At 35.6% G+C, this 26762-nt stretch overlaps 1 protein-coding gene across 1 annotated transcript in view; it reads left to right on the top strand.

Annotated features, from left to right (window-relative positions):
- Positions 1-10855: 10855 nt before the first annotated feature.
- LOC145676832 (cytochrome P450 3A56-like) overlaps positions 10856-26762 on the top strand; it is a 29454-nt gene continuing 13547 nt past the window's right edge. Inside the window, exons 1-2 of the mRNA XM_081747619.1 lie at positions 10856-11148; positions 23270-23587. Of these exons, the coding sequence (XP_081603745.1) occupies positions 10949-11148; positions 23270-23587 (518 nt within the window). The 5' untranslated portion in view covers positions 10856-10948. The remainder of the gene's footprint in view (positions 11149-23269; positions 23588-26762) is intronic.

The following is a 26762-nucleotide window of genomic DNA, read 5'->3' as shown; positions in this document are numbered from 1 at the left end:
AGTACATGACTGTAGTTTAATGCTAATAATCATGTAATTATTTGCAAAGCATATAATAATCTTATAATCAGTGGCGAAGCGTACTATGAGGCTCTGAGGCCGCACCTACCCTCTTTTCTACCATATATTTTCTTTATCTTTCGTTTCTTATAAAATAAAATCAATTCGGTAACAAAACAGTAGGTTGGAAACACTCGGAGTCCCTTCCGTCTGAGCCTCGCCAGCTCGCTAGATAGTTTTACGAGATATGCTACGAGTGAAGCTATTATCGTTGGGGGTTGCACGCATCGTTGGGAAGATGCCAAAACTCGCCTCTGGGAGATTACTTTTAGCGTTGAAGGCATCTTTCAATGCTAACATGTTATAAAATGATTTCCTTAAAGAATAAGAAGTTTCTCTTTAGAATTATGTATTTTTTGTGGGTGATAATTTGTTTAATTTAGGTATATACTCTCAGGAGTTATTCAGAGTAACCCTCTTTTACCCCTATATGGGATCTGGTCCATAATAGCTTGTAGAATATAAGTCTGATACATTAAACATATGTACAAATTTACCAAACGCTACAGTATAGGATAAAATAATAATATTTGTGTGTAATTTTAGTTGAGCTTTCCATTTCATGGAATCAGTGGGGTATTTACAATTTTGTTTCTGGGGACTGTGCTAACTTTATTCCTGGAAATGTGAAAATTTTGTAATATAGGGTCCTGCAAAAAAGTAAAACGCTGTAACTTTTTAACCATTTATTGTATTTGTTCAAAACTGTTAGTGGACTTGTAAGAAAGTCTGAACTTTTGTTCCCAAGCATTTTGCCAACGCCAAGCCTTCAGCTGAACACCATTTACGTTCAAATATTGCTGAAGTATTTTCGGGAATCCAAGAATGGCATTTCGACGTTCATTGAAACGGCACACCACACATTTAATTTCGGAGAATCACGAACATGTGTCTCAAATTCGTGTGGATTCTCAATTCCCCAGATTCTACAATTGTGTCGGTTTAACTTACCAGACACATGAAACGTGGATTCATCTGAGAACAGTAACTTTGAAAGAAGCCCTGGACCACTGTTCAACCGTGCAAGCATCATTTCACAAAATTCACTTCTTATGTCACAGTCTTCTTCCGTCAATTCCTGTACAAATTTCAACTTGTAAGACTTTGCCTTTATTTTCTTACGAACGATATTGTGTAGCGTTGTCATTGGCACTCGCAGCTCCAAGGATCTGCGTTTCAACGATTTCTTTGGACTTCGCAACACGCTTTCCTGCACGGAGTGAGCACATCAACACTGGTTGTTGGCCTTCCGCTACGAGGCAAGTTCAAGATACTTCCGGTAGCTAGGAACTTATCGTACCATCTCTTGATATTTGAACCTGCAGGTGGTTGTTTCTGATATTTTTGTCGGAATTTTCTTCTCACCAAAACACTAGATTTTAACTCACAAAACCACGCCACACACTGCGCTTTCTCTTGAGTAGACGCCATCTTTGTCACGTGATTTGCGATTATGACGTCAACGTTTACATCCGCTCATTGTTGCCAACAAAAATTTTAACATTTCCACTAAACATTATAAACAAAATACAAAATTGTACGTAGTACTTTCAAAGTTACAGTTTTTTACTTTTTTGCAGGACTTTTGGAAGACTCTGTGTATATATAAAATAATAAAAAGTTGCTATGAAATTTCGGTGAGTACTTAAGTCGGGAAACCACCGCTTAAATATGCCACTCCATAGAATATACAATATTAAATATCTTGCGTTGATTTAAACAAAGTTCCTCCCGATCCTTGACATTTTTAGTGAAGTCATTACCACGTGATGCATTAATTAAATGAAGTATTGTACTTACTTTAAAGTGAGAGATGCAAGTAACAAACGCTTATCCAAGAAATTTGACAGTTAACTGTAAGAATGTACTTTCTTTTTCAAATATGCAGGAAACGAAAACAGCAACTGAGGAAAAAATTCCCCTCATCCTGCCGCAAACCCGTTCCTACTACTACTACTACTTATCTGCACAAAAGTAAATCACTTTTTGAGTATTATTTTCATATTATTTTAATTTAAAAAGTGTTATAAAAATGTAAAAAAAAACTTTCCTCGTGCCGGGTTTGAACTCACGCCAAAAGAGATTTTTGTTACTAGCATATAGCGCTAACCCACTCAGCCACGAAAACCGACAGCGACAATTGATTGATCGTTTGATTTCTGCTATTTGAATGCAACGTGGCAAGAAATGGATAACGCCAACCAATCAGAACTGTGTTTTTCGTTCCTACTTCCGGGAGCATTACTCTCCTGAGCTAGTCCTATCTTATTCGGCACTCCGATTGGATCGCCGTGTTGATAGAAGGAAAGGTAGAAGGGAAACCTGGAAGAGGAAGACCAAGGATAGAATATTTAGTTGCAATTACGTTATCAAGACGTTATCAAGAATAGACGTTATCAAATTATATACGTTATCAAATTATAAAGGTTACCGCATGGTTAGATTGTGGAAAAGTAACGAGCTCTGAACATGGTTGCAGGTGTACAGACACGCTCCATTTAGTATCCTTACCCCAAGATGAGAAATTACACTCTATTAATTTTAACGCACCCCCCCCCAATTGTCTATCCGTAGGTGTTCTTCCATGAAAAGAATCTTTTCGATTAATTTTTACACCCCCTCAAACATATTTATATAGATTTTTACCCCCCTTCAAATATTTTAATGGCGTAGTTTGCGTCATAGCCCCCCTTTGTGGGCACCCCTGCCTTTTTAAAGCGGTTCTCTAAGTTGGTGATTATTAAATTTGATAGCTGTTATTAGTCTTTTTCGGAAACCAGCAGGACAACTAACGTCGAATAAATGTCTTTATTAATATTATTATTATAAGCAGTTATAAACATGCAACTACTTGGCAAGCGGAGGAGACTAGTTGGCTCACGATTACCGCACTGTTGGATTATGGGAAAGTAACGAGTATTTGTATTCTGAACATGGCAGCAGAAGTACAGAGACGTTGCCCTGAATGTGAGTTAACAGTAATACAGGTTATGAAACAATATGGTGATGACGAAGAAAATCTTTTGATTCTGTCTAAAAGTCGTGGATTAATAAATCTAACAACAAATTGCACCCTTAAAAATTGATGATATTTAAACCAAGCGGAAGACCAACTTGGGAATAAATGCCGAAATCGATATATTAATATATTTTATTTGTTTATTTATTGATGACTTATTTTACGTGACGAAGTTGAGGCCCTGCAGCCTTCTCCGAGCACTTAACCACTTAATATATGTTTTATACATTAATATATTAATAATGTAATTAATATATATGTTTTATACAGACCTATATATCTATATGTATACCTTATTTGTACGTTGGGGTTAAGTTTAGAGTTGCCCCTCAGGTTTTTTATAAAAAAATAGGAAAATTTACAGGAGAAATGAGGTAAGAAATAATGATTTGAGGTTCATATGTGATGTTTAGGTTTGTAAGTTTGGCAGTAAATTTGTGTTTAGTACGGGAAAAGATACGTAGAAATGGGTACTATTTGGAGCACGTGGAAGGTTTCGATGACTCAGTAGCATGGAAGTTGTTTAGAATAGCGAATCGGTGCGTTGAATGTGATATTTCTGCGTTGAGTTTTACTGAATTATATAAGAATAATGAAGATAATCTATTAAATTTTTATGAGAACCACGGATTACTGAATTTTAAGTGATAATTGAAGATTTTATGAGAACCGGTTCCACTCATTGTCCTAGTCTAACTAAAGTAACGGAACCTAACCTAAACTAACCTGACCTAACAATGTTTGGATAGTTTTAATTACTTTTTTTTTTTTTTTTTTTTTTGTAGTTTTGAAACTGGATGGGTAATTCTAAACTTAAGCCGTACGTTGTCTATTGCTTGTAAAGCTCAATCACTTAGTGGCGTATTTAAAGTTTTGTTTCGAGGGGGCTATGCATAAGACGTGAATAAGCACTTATATTTTTCTTTTTTGTGTGACGACAAATTTTAATGAAGTTGTGCATATAGCAAATTGATTTCGGGGGGGCTTGAGCCCGAGTAGAGCCCACCTCCCTAAACACGCCACTGTCAATCACATAAAATATTCTATTCTATTTTCACAAATTTCTTTTATGTCTATTCACTCGTTTTAAAAGTATACAGTACAACCCAGGGTTGCAAAGAAGCAACAAAAGTTTACTAGCCCAAGGAAAGAGCTACTAGCCACATCCCATATCTCAATCGTGATTTTTATAGTCTTTACTGTTTAAAAACTCGCCCGCACCGATGAACCACTCCCCCTGGGCGAGTGGTCGAATGGTTATTTGCACCCCTGGTATAATCATTTGTTGGACGACAGTTCGTAAATCTGCACAAAATAAATAGCTTATTAGGAAATATAAAAATATGAAATACGACACTTATTATTTTTATATTATCTCAATTTTACGTACAGTTTTGTTTTAAATCTTGTATTATATACTTGAAGTATGAACGTACGTACTATTATTAAACATACCTTTCAAAATTTATTTTTTAAATGAAATACTATATAAAAATTAAACTGAGTTGTAAAACTGCCAGTTAAAACATAACTGGACATAAAAGGAATTAACAAATTTATTGTTTTCTTCTTGCGGGACAGTTTTAAATTATGAACGAACTTTCAGCCAATGTTTCTAGTATTGGTCATTTACAGTGAACCTATTAGATTTTAATTTTAACTATAGATGAACCCTCAGCAGCCAAGAATTTAATCTCGTCTCTTGTTTCAACCTGGAATCCAAAATAGAAAGAAAGGTCCAAGTAATTACTAATTTAAAATGATTAGTAAAATCATCTATCATCTTGCTCGAGTCTTTTTCAATAGTCTTTTAGGGACTGACTTTTACTAATGGAACAAATGAGTTTCGTTTCATAGTGTGAAACTACAATAGACTTCCAAACTATGGAAATTCAATACTCAAAGTTGAAGTAGTATATCTATAGGGGCCGGCCCTAGGCAATTTGCCTCCCTGTATAATGCCATCATTTGCCGCCTCCCTTTCTCCGCCTTCTGAAAAAACAAACCTTAAGTCCTAGGCTAATCGAGAAAGCGTTACCCCCTGTAGCGAACTGTGAGCCAGTTAGGGTTTCCAGATCTTTTTGTCAGGTCCAGGTGTGTAGTAGCAGAGTTCCAATACTCTGCGCAAACTATCTTCCAAGCAGCTGTTTCTTGCTACAATTCCTTTGCCTGGCAACATGTCTTTCCTTTTTTCCTTCCTTTTGAAATCTTTTAAACAGCAGGCGGTGGTTTAAATGTGGTTCCGACCCGCACCAAATACGCTCGAGCTGACGTTTTCTCAGCGATTTTATTGCTTTCACGTTTATGATTAGCCATCTACATTTAAATACATGGTCAGCGTATTCCAAGAGTACGCATGAGTAATAAATGCGCTTTGCGATCGCCTCGGTACTAGAAGTCACAATTTTAAGTATGCTACACCATCATGAACAACGGAGAAGGAGGCAACACTCGCATATAGAAAGATCTAAACATTATAAATACAATCTCGTTGTTTTTTTTTAAATAATAATCTGTTATGTTAGTGAAAAATAAACACACCGGCAGGGGAAAAACGGTATTAATCCTTTTTATAGAATTCAATATCAAGCTTCAATCTGAATATATCAGTTTGCAATTTCAGTGCAACTAACTCTTTTAACGTTATTTTTTTTTATCTCCCTTCTATATCTGTTATTATTATTATTATTATTATTATTTTGAGAAAAACTTGTTTCCGCTCTCAATGATAAGGAACTGGTATCACAAAGACAAGCCTAGTTTTCATATCAAAACTGTGGAAACTAGTTCTGTATTTGACAACAATCAAGCACTAGGGTTTGTTTCACTTTTACATTAGCACTGTCCACGTGGCCTTAAACTAATGCGACCTAAACATCATTTTGGAATGTAGTATTCAAGTAAAAAGTCAGCTTAGTAAATTTAACTACAATCATCGTGAAGTATGTTTCTAACAAGAAGCATGTATGTTAAATATTAGTGTTATGACAGATTTTGTCGCCTCTCGAAACTTACCGCCCTGTGCAAATGCATGTGTTGCACATATGGCAGAGCCAGTCTACATCTATAGCTACTGGTTGCAATAGAGGAATAAGATTCATAAAAGATTGTGTTCCTCGGACTCTGGACCACATCCAAAAGTCATTAGTCGCTATCCCTTATTGATTTTACTGTGTGGGTATTAACATTTAAACCACAAGTGGTAATTGATGTCCATCACTTCTGGTTGCAATGAAACTTAAAAAATCAGGGATAAAAGAGGCTCTTTTGTACTGAATCTACATTAAAAGTCTGTTTGTTGCTATTTCTGTTTTATTCATATACGTAATCGAGTAAACGTGGATTTTTTTTTTTTTTTACCAATTCCAGTTTCAACAGATTTGTAAAAGTCGAGATAAAGTTCATTCTTGAAACGCTGAATCTGTGTGAAAAGGAAAAAAAAATAAAACGTTTATTTTATACTCCTTACCGTTTCTGCTCTATGGACGTAAGTATTGAAACCGGAAATCCTACTAAATTCTGGTTTTGATAGAATGTTACGAATGGATATGGTATGTTCTCTTCAGACGCTGACTCGATTGCTGTAATCCACTTGGCGCTATCTATTCTATTATGACGAACGTTAAAACCGGAAACGGTTGATTTCTACCACTTCCTCTTCGATTAGAGAGTTAACTAAAGAATTGAGATTTATTCTTGGAACGCTGAATCGATTGAAAAGAAGAAACACTTTTTGATATTTCTTATAGTTTTTGTTCTATGGAAATCAATATTGGTACCGGAAGCATTAGTAAATTGCATCCACTTCTGCTTTTGGTAGCGAGTTGCAAGTGGTTATGGTGCACTCATGTCCAAAATTATTGTCGCATATCTATAAATATGTTGTAGGAATATAATTTGATAACGAATTCGCCCGGTATTTTTTCTAATATTAGCAAGTATATAATCGGCAAAGACACGTATATGGCAAATTTTGTTAAAAGAGCAGTAAATAAGAACAATAAAACGAAAATAAAACTGTCTTGTCCATTTAGTAACATTTTGTTTTACTTATTCTAATTTTCGTGTTTATAATTTTTTTTTCCTATTAAATTTAACACAAATATACATTTCCCGATTATACACATAGTATCAGTATTAAAAGTACCATGTAAAATCATTATCAAATTATATTGCCACAACAAGACATTTATAGATATGTTACAATCATTTTGGTCATGGGTGTACGTTATATATAACAAGTAATAGTGTACCACATGGAGAAGTTTGTGTTGTATGACATGATATTTTCTCAATTATTAATTAAACCAGACATAATAGTAGATTTAAACCACTTCGGGTTTTAGTAGAGGCATTAGAGTGGAGATGAAATATAGTCTTGGGACTCTTAAATGATTACAGTAAAGCGTTTATCTCTATCTGTTGGCGTTTTCACTCTATAACAATCAACGATAAAGCTGGAAGTGGATCATTGATACAATGTCCGGTATAAGTATCGTCTCGTTTCTTAACGTTTGATCTACACTTTTGCCGAATTTTTGTGATGATTGTTCAACTACCTCTTGAGATTCTTTTGTCTCCTGGACGGACGAATGGTCAGGGTTAATAATTATATAAAGGATTTTTTTGTATACCTTACAAAACAGACACCTTAAAAACGAGACTAATCTTGTGATGGTTGAATCACGTAAAAGAGATGTAGTGAATTTTAAAATATAGTTACTACGCTGTTTTTTTTATGTTTATTTAATTAAAATGCGTATCGTAAGGGTGAGAGGCGAGAGGGAGGCATACAATTATGCGAAAAGTTTGTATTGTGTATACCCTACGTCACTTTGAGTATTGTGTATACCCTAAGGGGAATATATTGCAGTCAAAATTTATGAGGCTCACAAACCACTCAAGCTAGAATAACGAAACACGGGCTATAAAACACCTCGTTAAAATTATGTGGACACGTGTACATCATATCAGAAATATATTGTTTTAAGATGGGGGAGGGGTATATTTTGTATATTTTTTCTCCACACTGATCATTGTGATGGTTTCACGAGGAAACGGCTGATGCATTTCAAATGAATTTTGGAGGATAGTTCCTGCTTCAGTCTTGATTTTTATCATGTTACTTTGATTAAAAGATCGTAATTGGCTAGGGGAGGGGGCTTTAAAAATTTACCTTCAGAGCTTTTATAATTAGACGTTGATTGAAAAAAATGAAAATGAAATGATATCTTTAAGTTTTACGTCCCACAGTTATGCCGGTTAGGCTAAAGGAGACGGTGATGATGAGAAATGAGTGAAATGGTGGAATGAAGAAAGTGGGAGAAAACGGGAGAACCCCGAGAAAACCCACGAGCACGGTGTTTGTCCACCACAAGGTCCACACGGCATCGAACCAGGGATCCCAAGCACCAGAGGTGAACGCTCTACCACTGAGCCACCGCGCCCCCCAGACTTTGATTGAAATGCTTGTCCTTCGAAGGAGAGGATTCAAACGCTTTGCATTCAGATATTGTCCCCGTGCGAAAAACTGGCATTTCTGATAGTTGGAAATACAATTACTCCGATATACTAGTATGGATTGGCATGTTATAACAAAACTCTCAGAAGTTCTTACCTCTTTTCATTACTCCACTGTCATCAATGCCTCTCTTAAAGAATTCGGTTTATCAAATCTCCTTTATATTGTAAAAATTTAACAAGTTTAGTGATTGGCAGTGGGAATATTCCCGTTTTTTTCCCCTGGCATATAAATTCCCGGGAAGGAATGTATTTCCATTTCTTTACTTTATCGTCCAAATTAAAAAATATATATATAACTAGTTACTTTATTTTCATTTATTATGATTTACTTTTAGGTCTTAAATAATTTGGAGATTAAAAAATTAAAATTCGTTGACTGTACTTTATAAAACTAATAATATGATTTTTTAAAGTTCCATTTCCATTTGTACTAAAAAGTAGCAAAGTACTAATTTATAAATGGCGAAAAGGAACCAGTTTGTAAAATAATGTAGAAATTATCGGTCTGTCTCTGACTCGAATTTCTGAAGAGGTACTCTGAGAAAAAAAATTGTAGGTAGCGTACTTAAAAAGATAGGTTACATGCGTAATTCCTGTAGTTTTTGGACTTAGCGTACAGCAGACGTATAACTGAAAACGCATGTTTTATAATACTTTCTGTATAAGTGTTCCATCTATACGTACTTTCCGTATGAAACAATATAGGCGGTCAGGATCTCACATAAAAATGTACGTATATAACATATAGCTGACGAAGGTAACATAAGTATATGCATGTGATATAAGGAAAACTGTTAGATGTCAGACATCCTGCAACAGCATGATGTAACACCTAAGGGCAGTGCCTATGTAGCATATGAATAACGTATGCTCCGTACTGATTTCTGTAGTAAGCAAGAGGATACCGTATATTTGTACAATATACCGCTGTCCGGAGAACGGATTTTTCTCAGTGTACTCGGATTTCTGTTACATGTGAATTAACATATGAAATTTCAAGAACTAGGTAGGAACAAAAGTCGTGTATGGCAATGTTATAAATTATAAAGCAAAATTATAAAGATAGTCAGTAACTTACAAATATTGTGAATATATATATGAATTTTGGATATACTACCCCAAGTTCTAGAAAGATGAGGCTTTATTGCAACATGGATGAGTATATATTAGTTTCTTCTTCTGGAATAGAACATGGATGCCACGATACATCTCTGAAATTTCGGGAGGGGTCCCTTAAAGTTTGGAAATTTAAATTGTCTATAGGATAAAGGTATATCGCTATTTTTTGTAAATTTCAAGAGTCCACCTTCTTTCGTTCAATGGTTAAAAAAATGGCAAACAATTCAAATTTAGGAGGTTTATAACCTTATTTATCGTATAAGATGTGGTTGTATTGTATCGTCTAATTGTATGGATTAATACAGTTTCTCAATTTGAATCATTGGCTGATCACGAAAATTTTAATTTTAAAATTTTTGAAAGTTTTAAAAACTTTTGTTTAAAAATATTTTGAAAACTGTTTTAAAGTTTTAGTTTGAACATTTATTCAACTTGAAGAAATTCAATTTAGAAACTCATAATTACAAATAAAGGGATGAGTATTTCAGCGGCTTCGGCAACTCTGTTTGCAAATAGAGAAACGAGAGATATTTCTTTCATATTTAACTTCGTGATTTTTATTCCAATATTTTCGTTTTGCGGAAAAATGTTCTGAAAGAAAGTCTGAATCCACTGTCTGTCTTTTAAAGAGAAATGAAATGAAATGAAATCTTTGAGTTTTACGTCCCACGGTTATGCCGGTTAGGCTAAAGGAGACGGTGATGATGAGTAATGAATGAAATGGTGGAATGAAGAAAGTGGGAGGAAACGGGAGAACCCCGAGAAAACCCACGCACACGGTGTTTGTCCACCACAAAGTTCACTTGGCGGGGGCTGGGATCGAACCCGAGACCCCAAGCACCAGAGGTGAACGCTCTACCACTGAGCCACCGCGGCCCCCTCTTTTAAAGAGAGACGAGGGACATTCACTGTTTTGTCACCATGGTAATAAATAGTCATCATGTGTGACGTAGGATGTTATTTCAGAAGTAGACATAATTTACTGTTTCCTTGCCAATTGAATAAAAACACACTCGTAGGTTGCAAGCATCTATTCTGTTTCACTCTGTTGTCCGAGACAAAATAAACACTGCGTTGGACAGCGATCTGTTTGCTCATAGAAGTGATAAAAAATGGTTGCGTAACGCCTTATCCTGTCTCTGATAAAACATGACTGCTTACATGATTATGAAATTTGTTTTTTGTGTCCTTGTCTGTAGTAACTTTGATCTGTGATGCTCTGAAGTGATGGAGATCCCTAATTTTGTGCTCATTTTGTTAGCTGTAGTGCTAGTGATTCTGGTAGCCCTCTACAAATACGTGACCTGGCATTATGGATATTTGGAGTCTTTGGGAATACCAGTGGTGCCACCTATCCTCTGTTTCGGTAGTGTCCCAAATCTACATCAACAGATAATACATCAACTTGACATTGAGTATTTTCACAGGTTGTTACACTTTTTAATATTTGATTTTTACTGTTAATTTACCTCGTTTCTTACCAAAAAAAAGTGTCTGTATACTCAAGGCCGCACTGTGTAGGGTTGCCAACTGGCCGGTTGTTCACCGCCCTGGCCGGAAATATTGCTGTTATTTTGATTAAAGCCGGTGACCGGTACAAACATCTTACTAGTCCCTTTATGACCGTTTTTTTTTAAATTCGTATCTAGTTCGAAGTCTAGATTTAAAAAGTAACTTTCATTCTATAAATCCAAAACTGTCACCTTTCACCATCTATCAACGATTAATATATTTGGTTCATCTGTTTAGATAATTTTAAAGAAACAACAGGAACTGTATCAGAGAAAATTTGAAATTTACTTCTCAGGTATTTTATACATTTATTAAGAGTAAAAAAGGTCTTCTTAAAGCAATTTCCTGTAGTTGAAGTATAAGTTTAAAGAATAAATTTCTTTTTCCAAATCCAAAATTGTAACGTAAAGATTCACATACTTTTGTTCATCTGTTTCGATAATTTTAAAGAAGTGGCAGTTACTGGTAAACTCAATAAAATGATTAATGCCGATTTCAGTTTCTCATTTATAGCACAATGTATCTATTAAGCTTATTAGTGAATGCACTAAGGATATGCAAAATACAGGTGCTAATACACTTTTGTTCACGATAGTACATTTCCTTCCCATGGATGGGTCCGAATACAGATACTTCACACTTAGAAGTATATCATAGGGATTTTTGAGGGAGTGTCTTTTTTTTATCAGAGTTGACAACCCTATGTAAATGGGATAATGGGACGCTTGCCCCAGACCCCACGTTTAAGGGGCTACTTATTATAGGAGGAAAGAGTTAGTTCCTTCAGAAACAAAGTAACCATTTCTAATTAATTCTTGAGACTCAAAATGTACAAATGATGATCCATAAAGGACATTTTCGCGAGTATATGTTGTTAATATTGCGAAGTACACTCATGGTGGAACAGGCCCGAGACCAGCCACAGAGGTTTGGAGGGCATGAATATGTTAAGGGGGGCCAAGCCATTAAAAATTCTCTTACAAATATCTAAATTGCGTTGTTTGTATTGAGGCCTGGAGAGGCCACGAAAAGTTTAGGGGGGCCAGGCCCCCCTCTGGTTGTGGGCCTGTGGTGGAATATCACCAGCATTGATATTGGGCAGTAAGAGTTGGTGCAAAATAATTTATTCATAATGTACACTCATGTCCAAAATTATTGTCGCATGTCTATAAATATGTTGTAGGAATATAATTTGATAATGAATTCGCCCGGTATTTCTTATAATGTTAGTATGCGTATAATCGGCAAAGACATGTATGTGGCAAATTTCATGTTAGAAGAGCAGTAAATAACAACAATAAAACGAAAATAAAACTTTCTTGTCCATTTAGCAACATTTTGTTTTACTCATTCTGATTTTCGTATTTATAATTCTTTTCCTATGAAATTTCCCACAAACATACATTTTCCGATTATACACATAGTATCAGCGTTAAAAGTACCCTGCAAAATCCTTATCAAATTATATTCTTACAAGAAGATAGTTATAGACATGCGACAATCATTTTGAACATGAGTGTACATGAAATTATCACGTACATTATTAATTCCGCAATTTAGTTTCGTCCCTGATCTCGCAAATCGATGGGATAGCCCTCTGTATGTTACGAGTTTATTGGATGTCTGCACAGAGTATATATAATATATCTATGTATCTATATCTACGTCTATCTATCAATCAATATATATATATATATATATATATATATATATATATATATATATATATATATATATATATATATACAGTGTGTTTGAAAAAGAACTCCCTAGTTTTAATGTGTTCTAGAGTCTGTAGAAAGTGACATACACTATTCTAGTTTGTGGTGTTTGATTCATCAACTCTCCAAGTTTGGCTCCGCTGCAGTTGGCAGTTCTGCTTGACCTTGAGACGGCATCAGTGCTGTTTTTTTCCTCTGTTTCCTCAGTTCAGTCCAGGCAGGCGTGCAGTGCAGAGCAACTCAGCAACAATGTGTACTTCGCAACAGAAAGCGCAGTGTGTTACTTGGCTAGTGAAAACTGAGTCAGTTATAACAGTGCAACGTAATTTTAGACATCAGTATGGTGGTGAACCACCTACAGCAAAAACTGTCCGTCATTGGCTAAAGTCTTGGTTGGTTCATACGTGGCGAGAAGTGGAATATCGTCTCGACATGTGCAGGCCCACAAATGGATCCCACGTTGAAGTCTATAAACATTAAACAAAACTTGAAGAAATTCTCTTTCATGATATGTACTCATTGATGTAAGTTTTCATTCATTTCCCAATTAAATTTATTATTAATTTATACTTAATTCATAAACTAGAGAGTTCTTTTTCAAACACCCTGTATATGGGAGCTTGGATACCGAAATCCTATTTTCAAGTTTCATGGTTATGTCCTTTAGAATAAAGCATACGGATGATTTTAAGGTGAATGAGAATTAAATATTTTTGGAATGAGAATGCTGGAGGATCTCAACAAAATCCACGATCATGATGTTGTCCACCCACAAAAGTCACTTGGCCTGGGTTCAAATCAGAGATCCCTAGCACCAAAGGTGAACGCTCTGCCATTGAGCCATAGTGCCTCCTGTAAGTCCTTCTGTTTGACTTCGCGTATATTGAGCTGAGCGAGCGAAGCGAGCGAAGCTCTTATACTCGGGTTAGCCATTTGGTTGTCCGCGAACTCCTCCTAGACCGTTTGGCCGATCTCAACCAAACTTAGCACGCTGATAGAGTATGTCGTGCTGAGTGACAACATAGGTCGAAATCAAAAATCCGATGTATCATCGAGGAATAATAACCGAAAAACGCTTCCTCCTAGACCGTTTGGCCGATCTCAACCAAACTTAGCACGCTGATAGAGTATGTCGTGCTGAGTGACAACATAGGTCGAAATCAAAAATCCGATGTACCATCGAGGAATAATCACCGAAAAACGCTTCCATAGACTTAACATGGGGAAAAAGTTTTCATGCAGATAAAATGGTCCCTTATCGACGTAAAAGCAACTATGTTTTAAAAAGTCACAATAAACGGATTACGTAGCTTAAGCTCGCTCAGCTCATTTCATTGCAATCGAGTATATCCATTGCATTCCTAGTATTAGTATAAATGGTAAAGAAAAGAGCTCGAAGGAAAAAGACGTCAGATAATGTTACTGCAATAATATACCAATCAATTCGGAAATTTTTGTGCAGCCAATCAGCTAAATGAAAGTAAGAAGATGGATGAGTAACTTCAGTTTTAATGTTTTTAAACTCTTGATGTCGTTTACTATTTTTTTTAAAAAAAAAAAGCTCTTTCAAATGCTATTATAAACTTTCCCGATTTGCTCTAAGTTTAATAAACACAACAGGCGAATCTCATGTGAAGCCCAGACCCTATCCCCTGCTCCTTCATTAAACTTCTGCACTGTATCTTGTCTAAAGATGGAATTGCAAATAACAAATAAAAATAACGCGAATTTCTCTCCTAAACGTCTTTTCATCAGTTTAGTGTCAAAAATATTAAACTTCGGATTACAATATTGCATATGTTTTATATGTGTGTTTACTTTATTATTAATAGTATCATTATAGTCAAAAGACATTATTCCTTATAATCAATAATAATTATGTAAGGAAGATGATAGCACTTCAGTGCTTGGGAGGAGTAAATTGTAGTTAAAAACTAACTTCAGGGCTTTCTTCCCCAGAAGCTTTCGTTCTATGCATCCCATGTGTGTTTTTCATTTGAGTAAATTGCATTTTCTATTTTGTGTACAGGATTAAATTATGAGCACTATTTAGGAATACAAAAATGTATTCGGTTGCAAGTTTAGACGCTATTTTCTTTCTTTCTCTAATAGTTTATTTAATGCAGAATCTTTTGATCTATCTATTTATGATTTTAAAAAAATCTCAGCCTGTGAGTAATGGTAATTCCTAATAGTTAATAATCACCGCTCCGTCACGTTCCCTTCTTGCCTTTATTTGAAAATGCATATTCATTATGCTGAACACAAACATGATTTCCTGTTTATTACTAAGACAAGAGCAGCATTAAATATAAATAAGGCTGTTAACTTATATAAAACTACATGAGCTGACATAAAATATTGAGCACTTCCTGTAGGGCTACAATGATTAAATTTAGCATGATTGTGGCTTTCCGGAACTAAGCCACAGTAAAATTGCCAAAAGTGAATATTTTTAATTTTTAGGGGGTCTAAAGAGGAATTGAAGAATTTCCCTATGTTATTTAAATAGACAATTTTTTGGACATATAATCTCATGTTCTAGGTACTTAGAATTGGAATAAAAACTTGAAATTCGGTATGCTTGTGCATTTTCATTAGCACTACCTAAGTAAATCAGTAAAAATAAAAAAAAAATCCAACTTTAGAGTGGTTTTATAGGGAACTGAAAAGTCTTACCCATGTTATTTATATGGAACACCTTTTACGCTCCCAAATTATTGAGCACTTCCTGTAGGGCTACAATGATTAAATTTGGCATGATTTTACCTTTTCGGCACAAACCCACAGTAAAATTACCAAAAGTGAATATTTTTAATTTTTAGGGGGTCTAAATAGGGGATGAAGAATTTCCCTATGTTATTTAAATGGGCTTTTTTTTTTGGGACATATAATCTCATGTTCTAGGTACTTGGAATAAAAACTTGAAATTCGGTATGCTTGCGCATTTTTATTAGCACTAAGTAAATCAGTAAAAATAAAAACGTCCAACTTTAGAGTGGTTTTATAGGGAACTGAAAAATCTTTCCCATGTTATTTATATGGAACACTTCTTACGCTCCCGAATTATTGAGCACTTCTTGTAGGGTTACAATGATTAAATTTGCCATGATTTTAGCTTTTCGGGACAAACCCACAGTAAAATTACCAAAAGTAAATATTTTTAATTTTTAGGGGGTCTAAAGAGGGATGAAGAATTCACTCATGTTATTTAAGTGGGCCTTTTTCTGGACCTATAATCTCATGTTTTAGGCACTTAGAATTGTAATAAAAATTTCAAATTCGGTATACTTGTATGTTTTCGTTAGTGTTACCTAAGTGAATCATCAGAAATAAAAATTTTCAACCGTAGAGTGGTTTTATGGGGAACTGAAAAATCTTTGCCATGTTATTTATATGGGACGTTATCTACACCCCAATATGTTTAGGCACTTCCGGCAGGATTAGAATGATGAAATTTGGCAAGATTGTACCCTTCCAGGACTAACCGACAGAAAAATTGCCAAAAGTGAATATTTTTAATTTGTTAGGCGTTTATAGGGAGATAAGAATTTCCATGCTATTTAAATGGGCGTTTTGTTGGGATACAAAATCTTATCTTTTAGATACTTGAAATAGGAAAAGAAACGATAGAATTGTGGGCCCAAGAGATGCGTGGCCATAGGCCGAGCAAAGACAGTGTGTGGGGGCGAAGCCTCCGGATGGGCAGATTCAGGAAATATGAGAAGCAAGTTCTCGAAATTCACTGTTGATGCAAAGGTCGATAGATGAGAAATGCGAGGCCGTAGGCCAAGCAGACTCGGGGGCTGGGGGGCGGAGCCCCCAGCTAACCAAAAGCTAGTTACTTATATAAAATCGACAAGTATTTATTCTATGTCGACCACAATATAGGCCTAATTTATTAACTAAGCATCAGAAGCATACTGTATATATACTACAGACAGTTGTTACCGTTTATCTTTAGGACAGTGCAATGTTCAATAAGTTTCATCCCCAACCCACATGAAGCATATTACCGGTAACAGGCCTAACTATATTTAGATTGGAGCATTAATATTTGTATAATAGAAAACTAGTTGGGATACTATGAAACAAAAATTAAATGTAAACAATAACAATTTTTAATTAATCACAATTTTAACGTACACAGTAATATTTAATGGTTGAATATAAGGTACGATAATTTACCTTCCTTTCGTCACTGTTTTCAATAACTATGTGAAAGAAGCTTTATTTTGAAGTTCTTATCTCTTGTTTAGAAGGAATGTACTTACAATAGGTTTCAGCTGATTGACTTCATTAATCTCAAAAGTTCAAGCACCGTGACTCGTCATCAGAGACAACTGAATGTCAAGTTCCCTGCATTACTGATTCCAATAGGTCTTGTGTCACTTTAATCAAGAATTCCATTAAAATAAGCAAAGAAAGAGGTTTCAGATTGCAATAATCAATGTTAACTATAATTGTTCTTGGCTAACCGCAGAGAATTTCAAACCAGAAGACATTTTGTAACTGTAATCGATATATTGCATCCGCCATTTTGATTTTTGTAATTTTGACGTCAGATTCTGAATCAGCTGTCCTAACCCCTTCCCCTGGCAGTATGTTTTCTTCTAAATTAAATTATTGTTTTCGGTCTATGCTTAGAGACCATCCCTAACTTTCAAAGGGTGATTTCCACCCTTAAATCTTCGCCATTACCGAAACAAAAAAAAAAATACTTGTCGATTAATTTTCTATGTTCTGCAAATGTGCAAAGATTCATTCAAATCGATGAGTGACACTTCCGTAAGTCTCATTGATAGTCACGAATAATAAATAAAACTTTTCGTCAGGAAGTCGTAAAGAAATTAAGTGAAATTTCGAAGAAAATCAGTATCATGAAGATAGGTTCTGTGTACAATGGCTTAAATTGAAATAGTTATGCACAAGGTATAACGTTTGGTCCAGGGCAGTAGTTCTTGATTAAGCATAATATAAACTACCTGGTACATAATATTTATAGAGAAAAAGAAAAAAGCTACAAAAAGGAGTGTTTTTAGTTTTCTGGATTTTCCGTTTTTCCAGGCCTCAAAATCACTAGCTGTAACACTTTTTTTTGTTGTTGTTGTACATTGTAGCTGGCCTTCCGTTACTAACGACGGGCCCCTACTGGATAAACCTGCTGGCTACACCGATAAATTTACCCTAGTTTTCATATGCTGGCTTCTTGACTTCGACGAGGTCATAAGTGACACACTTTAATATCATATTCATTGTAAAGTCTGTTATCATTTATGGATATGCTAAAACAATTTGTTAAACAAACAACAAACAACAAGTTCGTTAAAAATGGTATTCTTATGTGACTTACTTTTTTAGTGGGCAAGCAGAGGGGCAGAGATGTTTTGGGGGACACGGTTTGCCTCTGGGGGCGCTCGCCCCCTCTGGTGTCGTTACTGTACAGGAAAGTTTAATGTCTTCTACGATATGACCACATGTAGAGTCACTTAACTGCACTAGCCATTCGTTGGACGAATAGCATGCCTTCAACGGACACTAAGATCATCCTGTTCTCTATAATGGCTAGCGCGCCATTATATCAGCTATGCCTCTACTGGCACAAATTTTGTGGTGTGAATTTTGTTCGAATTACACAATATACACAAGGGACTCTTACATGTATTAGCATCATTGTACATAATAACAGTTCCAAATTGACTTCTAAAGTCATTTTATAGCTACTGGAAGAAATGAGCCAGAAAATCATCCCAGAGAATGGTAAGATCACAGCATCCGCCAGTGAACACAAAGTAAAATCTAAATTAGGATGACCAGTATCCAGTGTTGCCAGACACGACAAAGGAAATTACACACACCTTCCGTCCAAATTGCACAATTTTACACACAAATTGGAAGACAGTGCACACAAAATTGCACAATACATAACTACCTATCTATGTATACTATGTTTGATTATGTACACACCTGTACGTACATCGACCAGCCATTGTTCAAAGATTTATCGTTTAATTTATTATTATTATTATTATTATAGTAAAACCGTCATCTTCTTCCCGCCCTTTCTCACAGAAAGTGTGTTGAATCTTTGATCTAACTTCTCTCTCTTTTATTCCATTTTTGTCCTCCGTTCAATAAAAGACCTCCCATCCCTCTCGTTCTCTCTGTTGTTCATCTGTTTGCAAAATTGCGTTTACTTGACAAGTGATGAGAAGACAAATAGACTCAAGGATCTTATAAAATAGAGGATCTGCCCATACGTATCTTCAACATATCAACTCAATTAAGCCGAAAAACAATCAAGCATCGTCTGAGCCGGCACGTCTGATTGGCTACTCTCGTTCCCGCCATGATTGTTGGCTCAATACATTGCGATCTTAGTGGCGCGGAGTGGGCAGAGTAGGTGTAGCCAAGCTGTGACGTATGGCTTCACGATTTTGTTGTATGGACAAATCCTCTATTTTATAACTGCCTAAGAACTCTATTTTATATCCTCTTGAATAGACTTCTTACCCTCCTTCCTCTCATGTTTTGGCCAACATTTGTTCACATTGCTTTCCTTGAACCTCAGAGATGTGGGCTAACGGGCATGACACCCGCTTCTGAAAAAGAAGAAATGACAAAGGGAGCAAGATCGGTTTTATTGCCACCCTGCCCTGGAGCCAGGCGTTGGCGCTCGTAGTTTTCAGGGGGAAAAAATAGAAAAAATGAATATTTGAATGAAAGGACTTCGCCAAAATCATCAATGATCAAAATTTTGAATTGTGCCAAAATACACACAAAATGCACACAGATTGGCATTACACACAAAATGCACACACATGACAAAATTGCACACATTTTGTGTAATTATACACACATTGGCAACGCTGCTAAACTTCATATTTTACATTTCATTTTTACTCCTTCAAGCTGTTTTATTCGATCACACATTTTAATGAGCTCATGAAAGAGAAGAACTGAATATACATTTTGTGCATTTATGGTGGAATCCAAACAGTCTAAGATGAAATATGAGCGATGCTTTACGACAATTCACCTATCTGCTTTTGGTATGCCGCTATTCACAGAACCCGCAAAAAGTGCTAAATCTATCTACAGTTGCAAATCGAAAGCAGATAGATGAGTTGTGATAACGGTATCACATGCAAAATCATATTATCAAGTTCACTACGTTTCTGCTTTTCGAATATTTTTATTTGTTTTGAAGATATTATAGAAAAAAAACTCTAAAATTATCGGTAGTTTAATTTCACTGTGGTGAAGACCCTTAATGACCCCAATAATGGCATACAGTAAATTAAGAAGTTCCTTCTTAAGAAGTTTCCGCCACTACTCATTACCGTTCCTCTTGAGTCTGAATATTCATCTCAGGATTTTATTTTCAAATACTTTCAGTCTGTGTTGTTCTCTGAAAATTAAGCCACTAAGTTATTATCCTTCATCTTTTTTAACTTTAGTCTACATGGCTTTTCCTGAGTTTTGGTCAATAATCAGGTATCTTGCAAGAGAAGTAGAATCTTAAATATTCATGACCCACTATTAATCAGCAATTTTAGTAACATTGATTATGTACTCTCAAGTTACAACAGATGTAATGTTAAATTCTAACATAATGACCTACCACTGAAATGAATGAACTATGAAGTTGGAAATGTTATTTTTCATAAATTATTTCTCATATTTTCTCCAACTTTATAATGTTTGCTCTGTTACTCGAATATTGAAAATGGCCAGAGCAACATTTACGTCTATAGTGAACACAACATATTTTTACTAAATATTCGCGTACTTGGTTATCAAGAGAACGCATGTGATTTCTGGAGCGAAACTCTACCTCAGTACTGTTGACAGATAATGGTAGAAAACTAAATTAAATACCTCGACCACCTTGCTTTCTGTCCATTGATTTATCCGTCATTGGTCAAAGAAGGTTTCGAACATCTATCGTCACATATGTAGCCAGATATCTATCGTCACATATGTCCTGCTGAAATGTAACGTCTGGAGTTGGCTGATTCTATGGAAAAGTTAAGTTCGCAGCCATCTACATATTTCAGTGTTTTATTTCATGTTAAATAGTTTACATATTTGGCACACGGCAACTTAAAGTACGTACACGACCGATTTCATTAAATTTGATTTGGTTCCTTTTGATTTTCTTGAAAAACTGCATATGAAAGAAATCTCAGGTAAAACCACTACCTCTGGCAACCCTACCATACGGTTGACTTCACTTATAAACAAGGAAATTAGTTCTCAATTTTGCTGCACGCACAGAGAGAGATCATCCTTGAATAAAGGAAATATTCAATGTCCGAAAACGGAGAGATTTAATTTAAAGAAATTAGAAGAGAGCCAGGTAAGAGAGGAATACCAGATTGAAGTTTCGAATAGATTCTCGGTTTTTGAAAATTAGGAATGCAATAGTGTTGAGGATACTTGGATTGAAATTAGAGATAGAATTAAAATTTCAGCAAAAGAAAAATTGGGACACGCGGACATACGTAGGTAAAAACCATGGTTCGACTAGGAATGCATAAAACTAGGAGAAAAGAGAAAACAGGCAAAATTACGTTGGCTACAAAATCCGAATGAAATAACTACACAAAATTTCGCAGACATCAGGCGGGAAACTTTCAATACTTTTAGAACAAAGAAACGCGATTTTTTGAAAACTAAAATTAAGGAACTCAAAGATAATTAGTAAAAATAAAAACATTCGGGACATGTATAGGGAATCAACGAATTTAAGAAAGGCTATCAACCTCGCTTATATATTAAAGAAAGCTGACGGAATAGTTCTCACTGATACGGATAGCATCTTAAATAGATGGAAAGATTTCTTTGAAGATTTGCTGAACACGCAGCCAAAAACTAATGTGCGTAGAGAAAAGGAGATACACACCGCAGAACCGTATATTCCAGAACCCAACCGAATAGAAGTAGAAACCGCTATAAAGAAATTAAAGAGACACACCTCTCCGGATGTAGACGAAATTCCGGTTGAGTTAATTTTAGCTGGAGGCGAAAAATTGTGAAACAAGATACACAAACTCATTCTCCTTATCTGGAACAAGGAAAAATTGCCACAAGAGTGGAAAGAATCAATCATTGTTCCAATTCACAAGAAAGGCGACAAAACTGACTGTAATAATTATCGAGGCATTTCTCTTCTGTCAACATCCTATAAAAATCCTTTCAAATATTTTATTAGCAAGATTGACCCCATACGCAGATGAAATTATTGGAGATTATCAGTGTGGATTTAGACGAAATCGATCAACTATCGACTAAATATTTACCATTCGACAGACACTCAAAAAGAAGTGGGAATACAATACCCCGGTATATCAACTATTTATTGATTTTAGAAAGGCGTACGACTCGGTTAGGAGAGAAACAACGTTCTTACAGAACTTGGAATACCGAGAAAGCTAATTAGATTGATTAAGATATGTTTAAGTGAATCCCAAAGTAAAGTCCGGGTAGCAAAATTTTTGTTCACGAGCTTTCACGTCGAAAATGGCCTGAAACAAGGAGATGCGTTGTTGTCATTAGTGCGTCGGGAACGTAATACGGCAAATTATGGAGGCGTTAAAATATTAAATAATACTTTTGATAAAGTGGATAGTTTCAAATATCTAGGATCAATATTAACAGGGGAAAATCATATTCACGAAGAAATTAAATGTCGACTAAAAGCAGGGAATTCGTGTTACTATTCGGTTCAAAATCTCTTGTTGTCACGAATTCTGTCAAGGAATTTGAAGCTTAATATATATAAAACGATAATCATGCCTGTTGTTATGTACGGTTGCGAAATATGGTCGCTTACTCTGAGGGAAGAACATAGACTGAAAGTATTTGAGAACAAGATCCTGAGACGAATATTCGGACCCAAGAGGAACGGGAATGGGGAATGGCGGAAGCTTCATAACGAGGAACTACATAATTTATATGGTTTAACCAACATTGTTAGGGTCATCAAGTCTAGGAGACTTAGGTGGGAAGGTCATGTAGCTAGAATGGAAGAAAGTAGAAACGGTTTCAAAGTCTTAACTGGAAGATCAATCAGAAAACGACCATTAGGAAGACCTAGGCGCAGATGGGAGGACAATATTAAGATGGATCTCGCAGAGATAGGAATACAAAGTAGAAACTGGATCCAATTGGCTAAGGATAGAAGTCAGTGGAGAGCTTTTGTGAACGCGACATTGAACCTCCGGGTTCCATAGGCCATAGAGTTAGTTAGTTATACTCACCTTAATTATAGTGGTTAGGAATATTAAGGATGAATTATTTTGTGTTTCAGATATGGTAAAATATGGGGTCTTTATGAAGGTAGATTCCCGATGATCTTCGTGACGGATCCTGATTTTATCCGAGAGTTCACCGTCAAATACTTCGATCATTTCCATAGCCGTCGCCCAGTGTATGTGAACCATCCATCAGGAGAGATCTTGGACTTCACCGTTGGAGAAAAATGGAAAGTCCTTCGCAGTGCTCAGACACCAGCCTTCACTTCAGGAAAGCTGAAACAGATGTTTGATCTCATGAAAATGTGTACAGAGAATATAACAAAGGAACTGGAGGAAGAAATAGAGAAACAGCCGGTACAGGATCTCAAGGAGTAAGTATAAATGAATACTCATACACAGTACTATTCTACATCTACAGTACAGTCTGTATGTATAAATACTTTTAGAAGTATTCCTGCTACAACGTTTGAAAGGTAATTTATTCAAAGAAACAACCTACATGAAGAAATTCAATATCACAGTTCATTGAAAAGAAACCAACAGTATGTAATCCAAACGTAAAGAGTGAAATCCAAGCGACAGCTTTTTGACGAAACATTGTGAAAAGTTTCAGAACAAAACATGCTTGAATTGCTCATAGTAGAGTCTAATACAAACATTAACAATGCTGCGCAAGTGATGTTGAGAAGTCAGTATGGTTTGGTTGAGTTTAACGTCCCACGATTATGCCTGGGCGCCTAAAGGAGACGTGGATTTACTGATTATAGCTGTACCCTCATCGGGAATCGAACCCAGGACCAAGCACACCAAAGAAAGCGCGCTAGCCACTAGGGCAAGCGGGGATTCGGTTGAAAAACCAGTACGGAAAGTTTTAGAAGGAATTCGCCGAAAGTATTTAATTTAAACATTAAGAATTATGCATAATAGAATTTGAGAAACCAACAGGGAGAGTTTCAGAGGAAATAACACTAAATCCAGCCAATAATATTTAATTCAAATGATGACAAGCACCGTGCTCGTGGGTTTTCTCGGGGTTCTCCCGTTTCCTCCCACTTTCTTCATTCCACCATTTCTCATCACCGTCTCCTTTAGCCTAACCGGTATAACCGTGAGACGTAAAACTCAAAGATTTCAATTCATTTTTAATTCAAATGTTAAGAATTGTTAGAATCAACTTACAAACATTGTGGTTTGTTTCAGTGAGTAGAACCATCTTACTAGTTAGATAAGCTTGGATTGGTTGAAAATTAATTGTCGTAGAGCTTTCGGTCAATTCATGCCACAAAGGAGAATAATAATATTAGAGACAATAGCAGTTTACAAGGGAATTCAGCCATATTTTAGGATTAATTTTCATCATACTTTCGGTTACTTGTCGTCGCAAAAACTCAGCAGTGTTTGAAATTTAATTACCATCAAGGTTTCTTCAATTTTCTTTCACAAAGGATTGAATAAAAATATTGAAGTATTTGTAGGAATTAAGTTGTGTTTGCAATTAAATTGTCATCGAGTTTTCGATAAACCATCATTGTCAAGTGTTCATTCAATTGTAGCCTTTATAATTAAAACTGACGAGATCACCAAAAGGCCCACATATTTTTAGAAGCTGCTGAATTCTCGTGCACACTTCAGTTATTTCCATTATTTTTATTTTATCTTTCCCTGTTTCAAACATTGTTTTGTCTTCTGTTCGACGCAGCTGATTTTCTTCTTTCAAGCCCTCATCCCATTTCCAAAGCTTTACACTGGAATTACAATACAGTGAAGCCGCGATATACGAATATTGTCTCTTGTGAATGAGGAAATCTTCGAGTTTTCGACTAACATACATAACAAAATTTGAATGTCGTAACATTTATTTTATTATACGTGTATAAGCTTTCCTCACAACAATGGCAGTTTTTAGCTTACATTGTCTTCATTTTTTCTGTTTTTTTTTAATTAGCCCACATAATGTCTTCCGGTTAGTGCTCTGTACATGTTTAGTAAGCGTATTTTTTTTTCTTTTCTAAGTAGAAATACGATTTAAATTAACAATAATTGCATTGCTTATTTAACTGATTCATCATCAATAATAGTCACTGTATTTATCACTGCCTATTGAAAATTGCCATTCTTCTACAGAAAATTATTCCTTGTATTTTTGGGATGTGGAACAAACTAGTTGGGGTAAAGTCCCTCATTTCGGGGAGTAATTCTATTCTGGTTACGTAATTTTCAGACGGGAGTAACCGTGTGACACAAATTAGCATCATATGTCGTGGTACCACTGGATTTTTTAAAAAAAAAATACTAATGTTTTAATTTTGCAGTGATGGTTTTAGATTGAAATTATGCACGAACTCGAAGTGCTATGAAACTTTAATCTTTGTTTAAATCTGCTCAAATGTTCGTACTCTGCGTCAAGTTCCTCCTTAGTTTGATTGATAGTTATCAAATCCCCAATTAAGTGTTCGAATAACCACGAATAATTGTGAAAATGGGGTCAAAGTTATAAATTGTGCTTTGTTACTTACGAACATATCCTAGTGTTTTTAGTTCCGAAGTAAATAGGATGTAATGTCAAGGAATTTTAATTGCATTTTGAGCCGAAAGCGCACACATCAAAAAATGCCATTCCGATTTGAAACACAAACCTAATCTTAGCAGTTCTCAGTGTAAATGCACATGCCTGACTAAATGCAATTGAGTTTAGTGTTATATGTAGCTAAATCATCGATAATTCTATTTGCTTTTCGTTAATTTTACTTTGTTATGCAATCATTTCAACATTCTTTATAAATCAAATGTGCAGCGCAATTCTGTTTGAAGCCACGTAGTAATGAAAGATAACGGAGACCTCATGCTGTGTTCATTAGGAGTCGATAAATTTTCGTTCCACGATTAGTCAATTTATCATCTGCTGATGCATTGACAGACCTGAAACCTCAGGTAATGTAAGAGATCAGTGACATCTGTAAGTTAGACCAGACAAAATACTCTGCCACCGAGAGTCAATGACAGGGCAAGTCAACAGCCAAACACAAACAGTCGGAATGTGTTAGAGGCTGACAAACTTCCAAGTTTTGGAAAAAGCGCAAAGAGGACCATGCCTCGCCATTATCTTCAGCTAAGTTTAATATTTTTACCTTCCAATAATGACTTACCTACGATAAGCAGATCGTCTTGCTTCATGCTATTGAATTGATTACTTATTCCGAACACCACACCTGTCACAAGATATCTTACAAGTTAATTCACAAAATTTATAAATATTGTGCAGTCGCTCCTTGTCGGTCTGAGAGCTCAGATAATGCGCTAATAGATAATGTAGTTGGGGGTGTCAGAACCGACAAGTTGCGCCCAGGATTTTGTATACATTGAGCTTGACAAAACGTAAGCTACTAAATCCGACCTGGGTTGCATTTAAATAAAATCAAACATATGCAAAAGAAACAGACTGTGATGTTAAAGGGGGTGAGAGGGGTGAGAAGGGAGCAACTTTTAGGACAGGTTAACCTACTTGCACTTACTTGTAGCTTTGGATGTTGCCTTCTTGACGATTCT

Source organism: Thermobia domestica, unplaced genomic scaffold (assembly GCF_964235325.1).
Source record: "Thermobia domestica unplaced genomic scaffold, izTheDome1.hap1.1 HAP1_SCAFFOLD_408, whole genome shotgun sequence".
Classification (NCBI taxonomy): domain Eukaryota; kingdom Metazoa; phylum Arthropoda; class Insecta; order Zygentoma; family Lepismatidae; genus Thermobia; species Thermobia domestica.
The sequence above is the reverse complement of the archived record's forward strand: the minus strand, read 5'-3'. Positions and strand labels throughout refer to the sequence as shown.